This window comes from Pleuronectes platessa, chromosome 2 (assembly GCF_947347685.1).
Source record: "Pleuronectes platessa chromosome 2, fPlePla1.1, whole genome shotgun sequence".
In the NCBI taxonomy this organism is placed as follows: domain Eukaryota; kingdom Metazoa; phylum Chordata; class Actinopteri; order Pleuronectiformes; family Pleuronectidae; genus Pleuronectes; species Pleuronectes platessa.
The window spans coordinates 17,110,700-17,130,751 of NC_070627.1; the positions used below are offsets into that span (position 1 = coordinate 17,110,700).

Sequence of the window (20,052 nt, forward strand, 5' to 3'; positions counted from 1 at the left end):
TGCAGTCTCAAGTGACTGTGCCTGGCTGACACAAGAGGAACCTCTGGCAGTCTTCCTTTGTCTTTAACTTGGTTAAAGCGACAGACAAAAGTCACCGAAGTGAAAAGTTAACATAAGATCACATGACAGAAACATGAAGAAAACTCAATGATGTCATAGCAACATTCAGAGCATCACATAATAAGGTTGGTGACGATTCCGTCATCCTGTCCCTCTTCAGCAGTGATGACCCTGATCATGGCCCAGTAGTGTCAAATTGACTGGTGTTAGTCGTCCTTTTTTAATATAAATAAATGTGTCCAAGACGAGGGAGATGACAATAGATTTTAGGATGAGTCCTGTGGTCATCTCTCCCCTGGTGATAAATGACCAGCTGTTGAGGTCGTGCAGCAGAACAAACATCAGCTCCCTGATTAAAAAAGCCCAACAGAGGATGTACTTCCTGCAGCAGCTGAAGAAGTTCAACCTGCCAATGCCGAAGTTGGTGAACGTCTATACTGCCATCATGGAGCTCATCCTAACCTCCTCCACCACCGTATGGTATGCTGCTGCTACAGCAAAGGACAGGGCCAGACTGAAGCGCATCATTCACACCGACTAGAAGGGGATCAGTTGCAACCTGTCTTCTCTCCAGGATGTGTATGTCTCCAAGACTCTGAGACGTGCAGGTAAGATTGTGGCAGACAGCTCCCACAATGGACATGGACTGTTAGAGCCACTTACCTCTGGCAAGAGGCTAAGGGCCATAAGGACCAAAACCTCATGCCCTGACTCCTGCTGGCCTCTTCAACAAGTCAAATTTTAATTTGCACAATCCAATCCCTAGTGTTTACTTATAACGTTTTGCATAATCCCTGCCCTTGTGCTTATAGTACTATTTTATATTTAGGGCCAGAGCCCTAAATTGTAAGAATTATTATAATTTATTTTAGGCAAATGAAATGGCTTTTTGAGGGCTTTAATTGATTTTATTTTCTATTTTATTCCTATTTTTTCCTAATTTTTATCTTCATACATCATGGCAAATTCCAGCAAAACTTTTTATGACTCAGTCATACCTTCTTCGAATAGCTGGTTTACCAGGATGAACAAGGCCAGATAGGGTTGAGTCAATTGAATTTAATATGTTGATCTGCCTTCAATGTCAATGTCTTCAGGCCCCAGGTGTGGTCCGTATCGTGTTCCTGAAAATGGTGTCAAAAATCATGTGGATAAAAAACTATGTATCCACTGCTCAAACTATTGAGCAGCTTTTTTTTTTTTTACACTTTATATAATTGTTTTTATTACATTTATATGTTCTATGTACTTATATTTCCCCATATTTAAGTACTGCACTCTTAATCATTATTATTTACTGATGCCTCTGTTTGACTCTTGCTGTTGTAATATTACAAATGTCCCCATTGTGGGACTAATAAAGGATTATCGTATCTTATCTTAAACTGAAAGTCAACTTAAAAACAGATAAAATCCAAAACCTATTGCAGTATGTAAATGACATGTCTCAACCTTTACCAGCAGTACATACACAGTACACAGAACAGCCAACTGGATAAACTTGAGGGCATATTTACAAAATATTTCTTACCACTGCAGGAGGAGGCCCTTCAAAAATGAGAGAGAAAGTTCCTGATGTAAAAAAACAGAGCTGTGTAAAAACAAGCGTTTTTCTGTTGCTCTGGACAGGTAATGTGATAATTATCCCTGTGACTTCAACGACCGGTCTGTCAACCAGAGGCTTGTTTTCTGATATTATTTTTTAAAGCCATATGAGGAGGAGAGGCATTGTTCTGATGGAGCCACACCCACATGAACACCTGAGGAACTGGAAGAGGATGGGAGGAGGTATTGATGATACACAGCTTCTTCCTCTTACTGACAGATCGCAAACAACTTCTAGTGCATATCTACCTACTGTATACAAGAGTGTGTAACATCATGTCTTTAAAAGTGATACTTCGCCCAAAAATGAAAATTCACTCGTTATCTAATCACCACTATGCCAATGGAGGGGTGGGTAAAGTGTTTGAGTCGAATTTGAATTTCAGGGCTTATGGGTCTTTGGATGACACCACAGGAGCAGCTTATTTTTTTACTTTTTTTTTAAGTTTGAAGAATTGGTCAATATTAACTTCAATTGGATTTGGCTGCAACACTGTTTACCCCTAAGACTCCTAAAGAGTTTTAGCCCCCTCCTTTATGTGAATCACCCCAATAAAGTCATGTGATTTCTGTCACATGATATCCATGTAGTAAGTCATGTTGACTAGATTTTGTTGGAACAGTGAATTAACAGACTGAAGCTTAGGTGTCCCAGATTATCTAAATTCACCCTACTATTAACAAGCTACGTGTCACCAGTCACCAGCCACACCATCATGCCTGGAAATTATGATAATTCATTTTTTCATAATTAATTTCTGAGGCAGTGTAACTAAAGCCTCAAACAGGATGAACAAAGCAATCATTTTTCTATGTTACTACATTACATCTTAAATAAAGGCTCAAAAACAGAAAGCAAAAATATTAAATAAGATGAATAAATAATTGTGTTTGTTTTGATCTCATGAGTGAAGTCTAGTCAAATGTATTTCATTTTATGTTATTTAATCAACACAATAAGAAATTTCCTCCTTGTGTGTTTGAGAAAGTTACATTTTTTCATTACTTTGCTCTCACAACCAATAAAAAGCGACACATAATAATTGTGTTGAGAAATTGTGATAATTGTGTTGAACCTAAATAATATTTAGGTTCAACACAAATATTTTTGTAGTTATTGTTCAACTTCAAATATATTACAAACAATTGAAGCCTGTAATAAACAAAATGACACGCAAAACGTTTATCAGCATTTGGGAACAGTAGGAAAAGCAAAGTGCAGAAGAAAACACACACATCAAGTAAAATAAATACATTTACATATACTTGAGGAGAACCTTCATCTTCTTCAATCACGATCATTTATTAACTTCAATTTCATTCCATTTCAATGAGGCTACTGCTACAACCACCCACACATTTAAATGGGAAACCATTTCAAAATAAAAGAAAAGAAGAAACACTGTGTCGTGTGGCATCCTACATGCAGGTGTTTTGTTATAAATTACGAAACCGGTTGTCCCTCTGTTTTTCAAAAGATGAATCAATAGGATCAATTCCACATAGATTGTTGTTTTCTTTATCAATGGTATTTTACTTTGAAAAAAGTTTAGGTCGTTAAAGTTTTCTTTCCGGGGTCGCCACCAGGACTTCCGTGTTGTTAGCCAGGTCCAGCAGTTGAAGACAACAAGGCCGAGCTCGATGTCGGTGTCAGTGTGGAGACAGGAAGGACACGTGAGGCTTGTGGTGAACACTGGGCCCTGAAGTCCCTGTAGCCCAGGTGTCAGGTGTGTATCCGCTGCTCCTGGGACCAGACTGAGCACACAAGCTAACACGATGCTACCTGTTGGTCAGTCTCCGTGTAGTTGAGCCACCGCTAACTTAGCTGCTGTTTACACCCACTGTTGAATCGATTGGTTCTTTGTGGTTAACTTAACGGAATGCCATTTTGTTTATCGTATCTAAAAGACCCGGGAAACTTGGTTAACACTGCGTATCTGATTTATTTTAGCTTTTGCCAGACGTTGAATGTGTGTAGTTGTAAAGAAACTAAGCTAGCTGGTTGCTCGGTGCTAGCTGTGTGCTTCTCAAGTTTACCTGAATCTAATGAAATGAACTGTGTGTAATTCTAACAGCATTATGACACACGCTGTTGCTGATCCGATACAATAACACGATCTGTGGTTGTCATCAGCAGAAACTAATCGCAGCTCTCCTGTTGTGTGTCTTCATATACACAATGGATTATAATACATTTGGGATGAGACACCTTCCTGTGTGTTGGATAGGACCGTAAACATCTACAGTATCTTAAACTGTAGCACTGCACTGTCCTGTAGTTATAGTCTGGTCACCACATTACACCTTGACACACACATGCATAAAAGAATAAAGACATGAATGTGCAACAACACAGAACTAATAAAGTCATTATCAGCTTCAAAAATGCATTATTATTTGGACTTTTATAGTAAAGATCCATCTTTGCTTTAAAGCTTGATTGTACAACAGCGGAGAGAGCTTAACCCACTGCAAATTAAGAAAACCAATGCTATTAGGAAAAACACACGCAAATTAAGAAAAAAACCTCATCAATGTGGCGACACAAGAATTGAACTACCGGCAGGTTTTTCACTTTTTTTGGTACCGGGAAACATTTTGGTGTCTTTTTCGCAATTTGCACGTGTTGACTTTTGCAACATGTGTGAAAAAAAATGGATGAAGATGTTTTCTGACTGTGATTGTGTTTTCTTAACTTGAGCTCTCTCTGCCACCCTATTATTATGACATATTGAACATAAAAAGGTACAGTATTGAAAACATCTCTAGTCTATTGATAACAGTGGTTAATAGTTTATGACTCTGGTCACTTGGGACTGTTTGTATTGCTTAAACTAATGAGGGGTTCGTTAAACAGCTCCAGGAACACATTTTTATATCTAACCAAGTGTTGCACAATAATTACAAGCTAACAGTGTTTATTACATTTATATTGTAGAGGTCATGGTGAGCTCCAGCTTGATGTTTTGAAAAGCTATTTCGGACTCGGCCATTGCCTGAATTGTGCGCACTTATTGAGTTTCTTCTTTTTTCTGTTAAGATTGTCAAATAACTGTTTAACACCGCACACCAGTGTATGTGGCTTTGAGAATAAACTGTCGTCCTGCATTACTGTCCCATTTCAGTGTTTGATCAAACTATTGGCATAAAATTCAAATCCCACGAATGAAAGGTACTAATGGATTTCAAAATGTCATTTTTTTCATTTCAGATTTTGAATTCGCACACACAGGTCACACTGGATGGGTGGGCTGGTAACATTTTAGGCCAGCTGTTATCGTCCTTTGCACCTGTACGGGTAGCACAATGGCCAGTCACTTCCGTAGCTACATCTGGGACCCAGTTCTCATCGTGGGCCAGATTGTGCTGATGCAATGCATCTACTACAGCTTCTTGGGCCTGTGGTTGGCCGGAGTGGACAGTCTGGTGCATTCTAGTCGATCACTGGACCAGATCTTCAGCTACGAAGTGAGTCACTGTGTAAGATGTTCTATCTGTGGAACCTGTTTTTTGTGTCAAAATTGTTCACTTCTGAAACTGTGCTTAAATGTTTGCTCCGTTGTGACAGGTGCTTGGCTTTGCATCAATACAAGGAAGGCTTTCAATGATGGCGTTCATCTTAAACTCTCTCACCAGGTGAGTCATTTCTACTGTTTTTTCCATAGAGACAAGAGCCGTATGTTGTGGTTCAAGGATCTTGTAATACAAACACTGTAAATGGTACAAAGGATTTATTCACACTGAAATAAACACTGTTAGGCATTTACCTTAAAAGGGTATAAAAATCATTTCTGTTGATTTGTTGTGTGGCAAGTCTTGATCTTTTTCATTTTGAGGTTCAACACAAGAATCTTACCAGAAACAAAAAACAAACATGACTGACAACACAACCTTTCGGTCTCCTTGTTCTTGCAGCGCCCTTGGTCTGTGGTTCTTCATACGTCGAGGGAAACAGTGTCTGGACTTCACAGTCACCGTGCATTTCTTCCACATGATCGGCTGCTGGATCTATAACGCTCATTTTCCAGCTGCCCTGTCCTGGTGGCTCGTCAATATAGCCTGCATGGCCTTGATGGCTGTAATTGGAGAGTACTTGTGCATGCGAACTGAGCTCAGGGCCATTCCTGTCAATAGTGGACCCAAGTCTAACCTGTGAATTTTTGTCGACACCATGCTGAAAATGTGTGGCTGGCTAACCCTCAACGGACTCGCTCAATGGACGTTCTTCCACTTTTGGTAAAAGAAGACCCTGCATCTGTTAGATTGTCATGCATTTCCTCTTAAACGGATACATTGGATGAACTGATCTATTTATTCTCTGCCCTTTAAATGTTGGACAGTGTTCACTCTAACATATTAAGATACATAATACTATGCCTGAAAGAGGACGTCACTTTCTGTGAAACTAACAACTGTTAGAAGTTTTTTCTTTGACAACTGGTAACTTTTCCTCTCAAAACTAAGAACATTAGCACGATCATTCCTTTTCCTAATTTTAAAACTTTTTAAAATTGAAAGTATTTTTTCTTTTTCAAATGCATTGAAAAGAAATATCTGATTATAAACAGGGGCGTTAGACAACTGTCCAAACCAGACATTTGTCCTCTTTCCTCTCTGCTGTGTTGCAGGGGCAGCCACCGGACATCATGACCATCCTGTCACAGGGTATATTGTTTGTTATATCTCACAGCAATTTAGAGATGTAAGTGCAAAGTTATCAGTTATATCTTTTTTGTCTTATACAGTCACCGGATGTAAAAAATCCAGATGTTGGATTAAAAGTCCAATGTTCAAACTGAGGATTTTTGAATTCAGTAATCGCAGTCAACATTATGTGTCGGAGAGTTTTCTCCTTTAACATATCACCAGTAAAATCAGGCTTCTTTTTACCTATCTGGATAAACTTTGTACATTCTGTTTGTTCTAGACTTTCAGTACAGTATTTTGCACAGCTTGTTTGCCTCCCTCTCTTCATGTCATGGTGTATTATGCAGATAAGGTGGCCACTTGGGGGACAGTTTTCAGCAACCAGCTGTGTTTCCAAACATACAGTCACTGTTTTTGGGGAGGTGACATGAAAACACCTGAAATGTGCAGCACTGATGATTTCTGGAAAATCAGCTTTTAAGACTCAAAATTACCTTGTTAGTGCGGAATATGTGGTCTCTTGAATTAAAATCTGGTTTTGAAGTGGAGTAAAAATACAATATTGGTACAGTTGACATTTTGGTAAATTTGCTTTCTTGTCTATTTGAGGTCAATGCAGTTATCTGTAAGCGGGTCAACATGCTGAGCATGTTTTAAAACTGACACCAGCCCCTCCTAAGCTCACTGTAACATATTATTACCTCTGATACTATAATCTTTGCATTGTTTGTTCTTCTGATGGCAGCAGTACTACAAAACAAATCTCAAATTAGCTTGTGCAGGGGTGGGGCATGAATCATTGAAGAACTCATAACCTTTTGAAGTGGATCCAGATAAACGGGCTGATCCAGGAATGTTGTTCACATGATTTAACATAGCAGTATAGAGCTTTTGCACAGGTATGCATTGTCTGGGCGCCCTTCTAGTTTCTCATAGGTTTAATCTGATGAGAAACTCACAGCCATGGCACTCCTTTATTTTAGATTTAGTTATCGTACAATTAAAGTAGATGAGACATAACATGTTAATCAATGAGCTTTAAGAGGTGCTGGTAGTTGGATTTTATTACCTCTGCACAGAGCAAAGAAACCCTCTCCTTCCGGTTTTTCTTTTAGGCTACAGACATGAGAGTGGTATCTATCTGAAGCAACTATAAGCAAACAAGCACATACTCAAAACTATTCCTTTAAGATTTGTTCAAAGTCATGACTGCTCTTGCTAAGCCATTGTCGGTATTTGATTATTTGTAGTCATGGCAGTGCAAGTATTCCCAATGCCACCATTTTATTATTTTTTAGCATAACTTAAGTTTTTATTTAAACACACAAAACTTGTGAACTGGACCTATTCATGTAATTATATTCCCTGGCTTGATATTAGACAGAAGCATTATAGTTAAATTGTAAATATTTTCCTCTGACTATTTGAACTGTGTTTGCAGAAGCATTAAGACTTTTTTTTTCTCGCACACTTGCACAATGCAAGTACCTCTGTGGATACGCTGTTTAATAAACCCTGCCGGTTTGGATTGTTTGAAGAGAACGGTGAATATGTCAGTCAGGAATCTGCAGGAGAAAAACAATGATTGGCCATTATGCTTCAGACAACAAAGATGGATCTTCTAATGAGGGTCACAACATGAGCGTGTCTGTGCTCCTCCTCAGGTTCTCCACCTCGGGCTCTGACCTCTCATTTCCTCCCACCACCGTCACCGTAGGAAGTGTCCAGGTGGAAAGGAGCAGATGGGAGAGCGCTAACGAGTGAAAAACTGCTGGCCGATCCTCATTAGCAACGCTTTGCTTCATGGACGACTAAAAACAGAAGCTCAGTTGTAAATGAGGTTGTAGAGCCGAGGACTTACTGCATCGATTAAATATGCCACTGCTTTACCACCTTGTGTCTCTCCGTCTTTCCAATCCAATAGTTTTGCTGAAGAGAAGATCACACACGTATTGTTTTAAACATGGTGCTTTATTATTACAAACATTACTTTGCCATATATTGCTTTATGCAGTTTGTAAATGGTGTGCTTTTCTATCGGTCAACTTAAAAACATCACACGGGTACTGACTTGATTTTACATAAAAAAATTCTCCATGTTTAAACTGATTTCAGGGATAATCGTTGTGTAATGCTCATGATAACACAGTCATTTTCATGCTTTCTTAAACAGCATACAAAGATATTAAAGAGACCTCTTTAAAGAAGTGACCGTACATATTGCTCATGCTCGGAGGACACCACAACTGGTTTGTATTCTCACGACCAGATACACAAAGGATGATAATAATGCTACCACTTGTGAAACATGAAGAAGAAAAAAAACGACTAGAACAAACATGCTAATGTGATGGGTGCGGGGGTGGGTGGCTGAATGTGCATAAGAAAGAAGGCAGATACACTGAGGAGCTAGCATAACTTCATGCACAGATCAATACCACTGTACGCCGTGTCCGAGGAAGGAGCTGCCACAAAAACCCATGCATTTGTGATCAAAATTGGTGACGAATAATATTCAGGATCATGGAAATTATCTATATTTTGATTATGCCTAAGACAATTAAAATAAATGTGCAAGTGGTGACAGTTTTGAAGAAACAAAGATGAATGCTATTGCTTAATCAATTTTTTATTTGCTCTAAATCTCAGTGACTACTGCCGCATGAGAAGATGAGTCACACATTTCCTAAATACTAACTTCATATGGACCATCACAGCTATTCGTGCTAACAGTCTAATCAGTGGTGGATGCGGCCAGTTATATTGCTCCTAACCTCAGCACCTATTATACTTTTTCTTTCTATGAGACCCCACACCTTTCTTTCTCTTTGCTGCTTTTGCAGTTTGAGGATTTGTAGTAAAATCAAGCCCAGGTTTCACCAAATTAAAGGCATGAAACGGATAAATGAAGCAGTATTGAATCTGCATTTTATGAGAACATAATTCATAGATAGATTAATCAAAATACAACTCATATACAAAACCAATTGTATGGTTTAAAAAAAAATAATTATGGCAGCTGCTATTTCGCTATTGCATATAATTTGACTTCATTCAAAGTTAATTATAGGTGCATAAATTTAAGTAAACACGCTGCATGAATATTAAAATATGATAATTTGGGAAGTTTTAATCATAATTTTGCTGAATTATACAGAATCTTGTTTGAAAATCTAATCTCTGTGATAGTAAACACAGGGTTGGATTCTATCTGCATACTGTTTACCATACTATGTTTTTGCAGTAATCTGAGGTAAAGATCTGCTTATATTGTGTGTGTTTAACACAGGTGAGAAGTTTCCAACAAGATGTAACAGACATCTGAAACAACAAAAAACACTGATCATTCACGCTCCATATTTAAATTTAGTCACAGACATCAACAGGTCAGGATTTTGATGATCGATTGTAAGAGTGACCCAAGGTGTGGGGCGTGGCTCTGAGAGAGGGAGGAGCTGGAGGAGTGAACGTGGGTTTTTGGTGTCTTTGTAGCAGCCGTGCCACATCAGCCACAGTGGGCTGACAGGTCGATGGAGAGAAGGGGTCAAAGGTTTCAAACAAGGGGCTTGATTGTCACTTCCATACATGTGCACTACAGCTGGAAACACGTTAAAGGGACATTTCACGTGTTATGTATTTGAACATTGCAGTTGCTAGCTTTGCCGTCATTCTCTCACAATGATGGGTGATTTGGTTTTCACACCAACAACAAATTAATACAGTTTTGTGATTTTGAGACCGATAGCTGAGATTTGCAGAAACATTGCTATTGTTTATGGGTGGAGTGTCCCTTTAAATGTTTTCCTGTAGTGTGTTAGCTAATAACATCTTTATGGACTGGCTATGTTCACTGTTTAACATTATAGTGAAACTAAAGCAATGTATTTTATTAGCTTTTCTGCAGAGAATTAGACGAAACAGTGGCTAAATCTCTCATACTAAAACCGATAGTTGGCTTCCTCCACAGATCACAATATCTGCCTACAAAAGCCCTTAACACTTACTAATTCACATTTTATTTCTCATTTTCATCCTCATCCAAAATTCTATGTATCTGCTAGCATTAGCTTATGTTTAATGTATATATGTGACAGTGGAGCTGATGTTCTCAACTAACTCCCAAAAGGATGAAATATTTCTTTATCCGCTGTGATCAAACCATAAAACACATGGTACAGGGAGTAGACACATTCACAGGACACCATCAGTGTAATATAATGAAAACTTGTGCTCAACAAATACTTCTTTAGAAACACCCTCAGTGTTAAAGCAACACTATGTAGCTTTTACTGAGCAACAGCGCCCTCTTCAGCCACATGTGCTGATTCATTCTGTTGTGCTCCATGGTTTTTGTGTGCCACTCACGTAATTGAAACACAACTGAACAGTGGACATTACCCACGATCCCGGGCTTCCTGAAACAGAGCAGCTGCCGCTGTAACAAACACCAAACTCTGTTAAGATTCTTGATATCTTTTAAGATTCCTCGCTGAATATCTGAGATAAACACTGGTTTGTAATGACTTCTAAGAGACATTCAGTCAGTTCCACACTGATCTTAATCAAACATGATCACCAAAGTTACATAGAGCAAGTACAAACATTCAGGTTGAGGAGCAGGAATGAAATGTGTATACAACAAACTAATTTTGATGCCGCTAAAACTTGTCATTGCTTTATAATCTTCACAAATATACTGCTGCATTTCTGTTTTGCTTTAGTTGATACAAGTATCCACATGTATTTTTTTCCACCTATTGTGAAGTGTTGACCGAGAGACAGAGCTGTCAGACTCTGTTTTTCATTGAAAGTGAAATCCCTACAGTACTTGGAATTTTGCTTTAGTGTGCCTGAACTGATAAATTGGCAGAAAGGTAATTTTCTCCACCGCTGCACCAGCGTCTAGACATAAGTAGAGATCAAGCTGAAGTATTTGAGAGGATTTCAAACATTATTCATCACAGCAAGTATTGATTGGCTTGCCAAAGGCGTCCGTGGCTCTGTGTCAAAATAATCCTTGTTAAAACATTTGTCTCTCTTAAATCCTTGGCTTTAAGTTTGAACTCAGGAGGACTGAACCCAGGGGGAATGTGAGGCCCTCCTTCCCTCTCCCCTCTCCTCACACTCACCATCGCCCCGATCCCATCTATACAGTGGGCCAGCTGGGCCCAGTCACGATCAGCAGCAGTGGCAGAGTAAGTGCCGCGAGATTTGGACATATGCTGGGAGCAGAGCTGGGGCTACACAGGTCGAACAGACTTCCCTGGAAGCGCATCTTCCTGGAGTCCTGCCTCAGCGTCTCCCAGATGGAGCTGACTTCCTCCTGACAGTCGGTCAGCGCTGTGAGGGCACATGTGTGGAAGGCTTCCCAGTGGCTGTGGCAAACAAAGGATCATCACACCAACGCTGCATCTGCCAGTTTTACTCACAGATCATCCGGCATGGCTATACAAGCATCCAGACATGCTCTGGCTGTCGTGGTTTCATTTTTTGCTTGCCAATAATCTATTGATGGTCTCAGATGGTTACAGTGGCTTCAAGCAAGTCAAGCTGAGCTTTAATTGCCATGGCAACTGCATCCGAGTGAAACAATATTACACATTATATTGCAAGTGGGCAGTTTTCAACTGAGGGCTTATGTTTAAATCTTTATCTTCAATATTCGGTGGTGGTGCTGTAGACAACGTGCAGATACAATGACAAAATGTGTCCCTGGAATTTCATTACAGCTGCAGCGAAGTCATAAATTATTTAGCACAATAGCTCAGTGTCTCAGCACCACTCATTTCTCTATTCTGCCTCTGAGGTTATGCACATCTGTCTCTCTCTATATTATTCCAATCAATTTTGTGCTGTTTCATACAAACTGAACTGACAGACAATCTTATGCACAAGTGATTCAGATCAGTGCTTGTGTCTGTTTTTATTCCAGCCCATCATGACAGTTCTCGCCCTCTTTGAAAGTGGATTAATCAGGAAGGTTTGGCTCGAATCGAAACCTTCAGGATCTATTTGATGTTCATTACAGAGATGTCCATGTTGTTCACACACTGATAGAGTTATTCTCACCTGCACACGGCCGCCACTCCACTCTCACTGGTCACGTTCTCCTGATAGTTGTCCATGCTCTCTCCCAGCTCCAGGACACAGAAGGAAAAGTCCCTGTAAACCTTTTCACACTTGACGTCTACTGAGTCTCCTGACACCGAGACGGACAGGAACACTGCAAAACAGACCCAGGTGACAAGTGAACAGATTTTATAAACCTGTGAAACTATGATTTTGAATGAAGTTTAAAAATGAATCAGTGGCACTTTATTGCTGACAAATTATTATTATTTTTCTCTATGCTGAGTATTTTCAATCTCTTCCTTCTCACTGCCTCGCTGGTCATGATCATGCAACTTTTATACCATTCAATACTTTTTCCGATAAACGTCTTTTTTCTTTTTTGAATATTTCATCATATTTTACAGTTTTGTGTTTCTGTGAAACAGATTGAGTCACAGATCGTGATCACTGCACCTCACACATTTCTCCCACATGGAATTCAATTTTTTGTTTAGAGCTATTTCTGATTCAAATGCCAAAACACAGAGTTTCCACATGGACAATGCAAAATGAGCACGATTAAAGCACCAAACACTACTAAAAGTGACATTAAGGGAGGGATCATTTTATGAGTTATTTGTTTTATGTTGCATACAAGCTTGCACACCAACACCCAAGTTGGACCACCCATGCCGTTATCTATGGTGGATGGGGCTGTTCTACCAGCAGCTGGCCACCACGGTGCAGATCTTATCGCCATTGTGTAAAATACAGATGGAGAAGCATGAAGACTACAGTGATATTTCAGATGCAGGGAGATGAATCGATGTCAGGCAGTTTTCTCTTATGGACCAAAAGGAAATATCTTACCCAGAGCAAACGCGAGAATCCCCCCGATCTTCGTCGACATGTAAAATCCCATATCATCCCATGTCAGGGCGAGCGGCAAAAGAGGAAGGAGAAGCTGCGTTGAGTCAAACGGGGATGATCATCTGCCCATTCTTCATGTGTGTGTCAGTGATGGAGCGCTGATAAAAAAAACTTGGTGTGTATGTGTGTGTGTGTGTGCGCAGTCTCTCCCTGCCCCGACCGACTGGTGCTGACGTTACCTGCCCCCCGGCGGGCGCTGAGCTCATCCTCTCCCCCCTCAGCACCGGACAGCTCCCGCACCTCCCCGAGCAGCAGCAGCAGCCTGCACTGCACAACCCCGCAACACTCCTCCCTCACCGCCGGGACCCACACGGTGCTCGCCTCCATTCGGCACGTTATTATATCACATTCATGCTCGTGTTATAGATTTTCACCTCTTGTGCCTTCTCTTAGTGGGATCTCCATTTTATTCCACTAAGCTGCTGCCAAGATCTAATAGCAGGATTCCGCTCTCGGGGACTTAAAGACATGTTTTAAATCTTTAATTGCATCAGACATATTTTTTAATGGTTAAAAACAAATGTAAAGTGATGGTGCTCCCTCATAAAAAAACATCAGAATATATTAATATGTAAACCTTTCCCAAAATACACGTGTACAAGTATGTGCGGCTGGAAAGATAGATAGATAAATAGATACCTTATTAATCCTGAAGGACATTTAGATTACATGTTTGGAATCAATTATTTGGACTATGGCAATTGAACAATATCTTTTTTCATTATTATTTTATATTATTTCAGTAATTAAACTACTTACTATCATTATACAGAGCACATACGAGAATTAGTAATTAATGAACCCAAAAAGACTCAGGGCATTTCCATCCTAATTTCCTAGCATGACGCTATGTGCACAGCTGTCATGTTACTGAAGCTCTGCACATGATAGTAACATTACTGCATGATGCATAACCTGTGACAGAATGCAGACTACAGCAGCATAGAGAGATACAGTTTCAAAGAGAGCAACAAACAGGAATAAAAAAAAGAACTTTGTTCACCCATTTATTGTTTCATCACAAATACTTGAATACAATCTGAAAGACTGCATCTGGTAAAGATGCTCCGCTGAGCCTCTAACAACAGGCTGGTGATGAAAAGGAGCTGCAGAAACCTGCAGAGAACACTGTTTAATGCTTTTTGTTCTTGCAGCTGCCATTTCCCCCACATAATACAAACATCACATCGCACCTAAAGGGCCCAGACCTCATGTCATGTAACTAGATGTTAACAGCAGAGGGGGAATAGTGGGTAGTCGTAATCAACTGCATTTTTTTTATCAAAATCACAGTGCAGGTCAGGCACAATGGTGGTTTAAAGATATGTGGATGCTTTCAGGTCATAACATATATCATCATTTTGACAAGTCTTTGAATAATGACATTAACATTTAATTATTGTCATGTCACAGCATCCACATGGATGCATTCTATTCAGCTTGTTTTGGGCTCAAGCTGTACCAAATCCCTTTTGTTTTTCCATGATTTTTAATGACCACATGGTTTACCCTTATACACACACACATTAGAAAATGAACTGTAGTTCCGTCCTGTTAGTGTCTAAATACTTTGAGCAGAGCTGTAGCGTCCAGGACGCTGCTTGTGACACCAACAGGAACATCAGACTGAGAGACTGAAATCCACAGAAACTTCGAGAACAAACTGGTCAGGCTCCAGTAATGCTGATCCATTGTGAATGGGGATCAGGTTACTGTGGTGAGGAGATGAATTGAAAGCCTGATGGACCCTATGATGACGGATGGAAACATGGACAGCTTTATTGATCAGTTCCAGCGGCCCTCTTGGTTCGTTTCCTTGGAGATGCTTTCGGGGAAGCCTTGTCTGCAAGACAGGAAGTGAGGATCAGCTTTTTGTGTGTAACAGTAATATGAGCCTATTGTTATTATTTGTGACAGTTGGGGACTAATATGAACATACTCATGACATTAAGAGTCTCCTGAGGAATCCAGCTGATGTCCACATCACTCATCCCACCAGTGCCCTTCTCTATTTTCACAGGGAGTCTCTTTTTCTGCAAAACACAGGATCAAAGACAACATCTTATCTCCACCCATTAGCCTGCTTCAATCTCAATGTTTCTCTGTTTAAGGGAACGGTATGTAGGGCGGTTGAGGTAATGTCCATGTATAGAACAAACACACATATCTTAACATATGAAATTCAACAGTTTATTGAAAACGAACACATACCGTCCTCGTCTCCAGGACTTGGTATATTCCAAAGACCATCAGGGCGACCAGGCCAGCAAGGAACACGTACAGGAACACCCTGAAAAAACAAAAAGATGATCTCTTGAATAAATCAATGTTTTTGTCTACATTTGTTGGATTGTTTGTCAGCAGGATTATCCCAAAACTACAAAATGTGGTTTAATAAGGGGACTGTTGGGCTGTTCTGGAGGCATGTATTGTCTGAGTGGCATTCTAATGGTATAATATATTTTTTTCTTTTACAGCTTATTTCAGTACACATAGTAGACAAGCACAGTTTTAATGACTTCAGGAGGATGGTATGAAAACAGTTCCATCACTTCCCATCAACCTTCTCCAGTTTGCCTCCTAAATAATGGATGCAAATTTAGAAAGAGCCCTATTCCACCAAATGGCTGCCTTCAGTAGCAACTTCAAAACCATCTCTTGGCAAACTTTGTGCATGAAATCTAATGTAGATCAATTGGCCCCAGATATGATATTTTAGGATGGAAAACTGTTTTTTTCCCCCGTCCTTGCTGAATTTGCTGGCGACAGTTCCTGCATCTTGCACCAGCAGCACGATTCGGACAACTTATCTCTTCGTGCCAATTTCACACCTCCTTTTACAGGGCCTTGCATGTGCTGCAATGTTCTGGGGGAGTTTGTATTAGGGAGCCGTAATGAGCTGCATGTGGCCTCATGAGACACTGCAAATAAGTAAAAGAACTAGGCAAAAATAATTAGCTTTACACATTATCTACATATAATTAGCTCTTCTCTCCATTTTGGCCATGAAAGAATATAAATGGGACAAGAAGCTTCATCGACCTTTTCATTGATAAGAATGCACATGATAGGATATAACTCAGCCTTACGTTTCACCATCCAGTCCCTCCTCTCTCTCAATGATGGTGACAGTCTGGTTATAGATGGCAGTCTGGAACACGTTACCCTGAAGAAAAAAAACTAGTGAGAAAATACCTTCAACTTTCAGGAACCTTCTTGAAACATCTCCTCAAAAATCTAATTGGTATATGATTCAGCATTCATCACCTCATTCATTATTACAAAAAAAAAAAAAAGTCAATTCTCAGTAGGGAGAAACTAAAGAGAGTAAAGAGCAAGCCAATCCCAGTTCAATAAAACATGAAGATACAGAAAAAATGATTCTGATTATGGCATCTTCAAGTTATGATTTTCAGTTAAATTTGTTGTGGCCAACCACCAACAAACCTTTTTAATGATGAATAAAATATTTTTTCTGATTTGTTTTTACCTCATTGTCAAGATAGTTGAGGAGGATAACAAGACCGAATGGACGACCGGCCATCTGCTGAGCTGGGATGAACGAGTACTCAAAGGAGGCCTGAGACTGGGGCTGCACGGCTGTGTTCAGGGGCAGAGCTGTGAACTGAAAACACACACACACAACATTAAAAACTGAGCTTTAATGTGGTAAATGGTAACGTTATATTTGGCAGTATTGTATTCATTGTGTTCAGTGGCAGGGCGGGCAACAAGTAAACAGATGCTAACTTATACATGAGCTAAGATATAAAAATGTTATGGATTTTATTTTGCCTTAATGATATAGTTCAGAGGAATAGTACCTAAACTTCATAAACACACATTATTCCCTTTTTTAAATCTCAGCGTTCTATTTAACCAACTCATTAATTAATTTTTAAAGAATTTTTCTATACATCCAAGTCCTAATGAAGTGAAAAGGTGCAGGTGTTTGCTGGTGGTTTTATTTGAGATCAAACTTACATTCTGAATGTAGAACTGGAAGTCCTGGGGATAACGGAAAGAGGCCTCCAATGACTGGACGGCGAAATCCTGACTCCCCTTGTTGCTGAAACCAACCAGGAACCTCACGATCTCATTGGCAAAGAACTCTGAATAAGAAGATGCATATGATTAAATATCAAATACAGCTAAAACATCAGTTATAAAGTGTGGTAACAAAGCTGTGTAGGTTGTGGTTTTACACAAAGTGAAACCCCAAGTAAGGAGACCTGGACCAACCTTCTCCTGTCGTGAAGAGGATGGTTGTGTCGGCATCAGGGTGAACAGTTGCCAGTTTATCTTCGCCTTCATCAGACTCCTCCTCCTCAGCCTCCTGAAGGATGAACACGACATTGTCACATAACCACCTAATATAAAAAAATGTGTTTTGTCCCACTGCTGCTTGATCAGAGATATACACACCGGTGCTTGTATCTGATCTTCCTCAACGAGAACCTCTTCATCGTCCTCCTCCTCATCTACGGCAGCATCTGCATCCTCGACGGTGTCCTCAGCAGAGTCTGGCTCTGCAGAGACCTGGCCTGCGTGGATCAGAGGACATGACGGCATGAGTGATGGTCGTACGGTGAAATAATATTGATATTAAGAAAGGACTGTGCAATAAAACCATATACATATAACTATATCAACAATTATACAACTTTACAAAAGGTTCAATATACATAGATAGGAGGTATAACACACAAATGATCGACCTCAAGTGTTTGTCAATCTCTGCTCTTAAAGACGAGTTTAAACCACAACCATAACTCAAGAGCAAAAATCTGATTTTATATATTAAGATATATAATTTTCGATTAATCCTGATAATTATTGAAAACAACTAATGTGAAGATTTTAGTCTTGATATTTATTTTTGTGCCACATCGCCCCCAGCCCTATATTATGATGAGTGGAAATACCATTTAGGACAGCGGTTATTATCATATCAAGACTTTAATGAGTTGATTCACTAATAGCATCATTTCCCTGGTAGTTCTTGTTGGACCGCGACACATGAGTAAAAATGGACAATATGACGAATGATCTTCTCTCTCAAAACTTTGTAAGTAAATAGGTTGTTCAAACTTCAATAGCCAGGCCACCAAATTACCATAGTCTATCAACGGTATTAAACACAATTAAAATGTGAGTTAAATATCTTTGTTTGTTGAACCATCACACACCAGTCCAATATAAACATTCTTAATGTGCTTAATCAAAACCAGTTATCTCCAGTGGTTAGTTCTGCTTTCAAGAATTGATGTGATTGGAAATGAATGGAGGACTCAGTCTGGATTTGATGGTATATTTCCATGGTGGCCAGGTTACTTGAATTTAGCCCGACTGTAATAACCTGGATCACTTGTTTATCAAACTAATCTGAGCAGAACAATAACCAGTCGTCATGCTAATGTGTGGCAGCGGGAAGGGAGACATACGATCATATCTATGGTGACGTGTCCCTGTGAGGGGCAGCAGCTAACCGTTTCTGCATCACACACACACACACACACACGCACGCACGCACTCGCTCTCTCACACACGCGCACAGTTTGAAGAAACACACTGGATTCTACAGATCATGAAGTTAAACGTATTTTCTAACTTCAGCGGCTCGATCACTTCCATTCCCTACGAAATAAAAAAAGCGACGAGCTCCGACTCTTCTCCTCCGCCGTGCGCGATGTGGATAAATCACATCCAGGTTAGAGGAGCCGTGAAGCTGCGTGCGCGCTGCTGTGAGACTATGCCACGTCAATACGTCCGCACAGAACCTAAACTTGCGAACAGTTCGCAAAGAGACCCGACGGGACCCAACTCGCGACCCACACCCGTCCACACGCGACCTACCGATGGAGATGAGTCCGCAGGGGAAGGCCAGGAGGAGAAGCAGCAGCAGCTTGGATCCCAGGGTGAACATCTTGTTGGACTTGTAGCTGGAGCTAGTAACACATCAGCGTTCAGCGGAGCAGAGGACTCGGGCCGGGCGGAGGGAGGGACTAGAGGAGAGGGGGGCGGGGCCCGGGGCCGCCTGCTGGGAGGTTTGTGTGCAGCAGTGCTGGGAGGTCCCACACTCTTAAAGAGATAGTTCACCCCAAAATGAAAATTCACCCATTATGTACTTAAGCCTGAAACATGCTTCTGCGACTGCGTCTGCGTCTTTTCACGCCGCTGTGGCGCAAGACTCGTTGTCATTCATGCTTCCCCAACCGTTGCGCGTCTTATAAAGCAATTCCGCGCCAGAACACTAGGCGGAGTAATGCTTTTTGTCGAAGACGACCTGAGAGACGCCTTCTTTGTGGGTGTGGCAATCGTTGTTGACTGTTTATTTACCTTCTACCAGTCGTGTTCTCCATTACAAACACACGGTGAACCATGGCAGAGAGTTTATCTGTCGGACATATTTGTCCCTGATCCTTCTCCAGAGCTTCGTGCACTCCTCGACCGGCAGACCGACGTTAGCCGAGATCTCCTTCCACGAATTGGAAGCCATCTCAGTGTCCTTGTACTCGGACATCGACGGGTTGTAAAGGTGCTCATATTTTCGGACCTCTTCCGACAGGAGTTCTTCCCGGTTGTCCATTCTTCTTTTTAAAATCTTCCGTTGTTTCTGCCTGTATTATGGGGCATGAAACCGGAAATGCAGCTCCAGAAGGGATGTAGAGCAGACCAATCACAGCCTTGCGGGCTGAGTGAGCTTGCGGAGCTTTGCCGTAAATTTTAGAAAAGTGGGGCGACGCCCGTCAGCACGTA

General features: G+C 40.6%; 3 protein-coding genes across 5 annotated transcripts; 1 reads left to right on the forward strand and 2 right to left on the reverse strand.

The window, feature by feature from the left end:
• The first annotated feature begins 3,238 nt into the window (after positions 1–3,238).
• sys1 (SYS1 golgi trafficking protein) lies at positions 3,239–8,201 on the forward strand. 3 transcript variants are annotated; one of them, XR_008341979.1, is made up of 5 exons: positions 3,239–3,392; positions 4,877–5,133; positions 5,234–5,301; positions 5,581–5,901; positions 6,294–8,201. XR_008341979.1 is itself a non-coding variant. In XM_053442596.1 (4 exons), the coding sequence occupies exons 2-4, from the start codon at positions 4,972–4,974 to the stop codon at positions 5,819–5,821; spliced, it is 471 nt and encodes a 156-aa protein (XP_053298571.1). In that variant the 5' UTR covers positions 3,239–3,392; positions 4,877–4,971; the 3' UTR covers positions 5,822–8,201. The 3 variants fall into 3 exon arrangements, 1 of the variants encoding a protein (XP_053298571.1); XR_008341980.1 differs by having other exon boundaries at positions 7,977–8,201; XM_053442596.1 differs by having other exon boundaries at positions 5,581–8,201.
• A 3,257-nt stretch (positions 8,202–11,458) lies between these two features.
• Positions 11,459–13,394, reverse strand: LOC128424514 (neuritin). The gene is made up of 3 exons (XM_053410714.1): positions 13,234–13,394; positions 12,382–12,535; positions 11,459–11,687 (listed from the first exon to the last, which is right to left on the reverse strand). Exons 1-3 carry the CDS (start codon positions 13,283–13,285, stop codon positions 11,459–11,461), a joined length of 435 nt encoding a protein of 144 aa, XP_053266689.1. The 5' UTR covers positions 13,286–13,394.
• Positions 13,395–14,287: 893 nt separating this feature from the next.
• On the reverse strand, positions 14,288–19,309 carry LOC128458764 (translocon-associated protein subunit alpha). Its single transcript, XM_053443736.1, has 9 exons — positions 19,150–19,309; positions 17,719–17,837; positions 17,536–17,629; positions 17,278–17,405; positions 16,784–16,918; positions 16,383–16,459; positions 15,505–15,583; positions 15,233–15,326; positions 14,288–15,136 (listed from the first exon to the last, which is right to left on the reverse strand). The coding sequence occupies exons 1-9, from the start codon at positions 19,217–19,219 to the stop codon at positions 15,072–15,074; spliced, it is 861 nt and encodes a 286-aa protein (XP_053299711.1). The 5' UTR covers positions 19,220–19,309; the 3' UTR covers positions 14,288–15,071.
• Between the last annotated feature and the right edge of the window lie 743 nt (positions 19,310–20,052).

Excerpts from the sequence above, each read along its gene's own strand:
- sys1 (XM_053442596.1), top strand. The coding sequence starts at position 4,972 with ATGGCCAGTCACTTCCGTAGCTACATCTGGGACCCAGTTCTCATCGTG. Across the intron at positions 5,134-5,233 it reads ACCAGATCTTCAGCTACGAA|GTGCTTGGCTTTGCATCAAT; the intron begins GTGAGTCACTGT and ends CCGTTGTGACAG. Across the intron at positions 5,302-5,580 it reads ATCTTAAACTCTCTCACCAG|CGCCCTTGGTCTGTGGTTCT; the intron begins GTGAGTCATTTC and ends TTGTTCTTGCAG.
- LOC128458764 (XM_053443736.1), bottom strand. The coding sequence starts at position 19,219 with ATGTTCACCCTGGGATCCAAGCTGCTGCTGCTTCTCCTCCTGGCCTTC. Across the intron at positions 16,919-17,277 it reads TCCAGTTCTACATTCAGAAT|TTCACAGCTCTGCCCCTGAA; the intron begins GTAAGTTTGATC and ends GTGTGTTTTCAG. Across the intron at positions 15,327-15,504 it reads AAGTCCTGGAGACGAGGACG|AAAAAGAGACTCCCTGTGAA; the intron begins GTATGTGTTCGT and ends TGTGTTTTGCAG.
- LOC128424514 (XM_053410714.1), bottom strand. The coding sequence starts at position 13,285 with ATGGGATTTTACATGTCGACGAAGATCGGGGGGATTCTCGCGTTTGCT. Across the intron at positions 12,536-13,233 it reads GATTCTCGCGTTTGCTCTGG|TGTTCCTGTCCGTCTCGGTG; the intron begins GTAAGATATTTC and ends TCTGTTTTGCAG. Across the intron at positions 11,688-12,381 it reads GGAGTGGCGGCCGTGTGCAG|CCACTGGGAAGCCTTCCACA; the intron begins GTGAGAATAACT and ends TGTTTGCCACAG.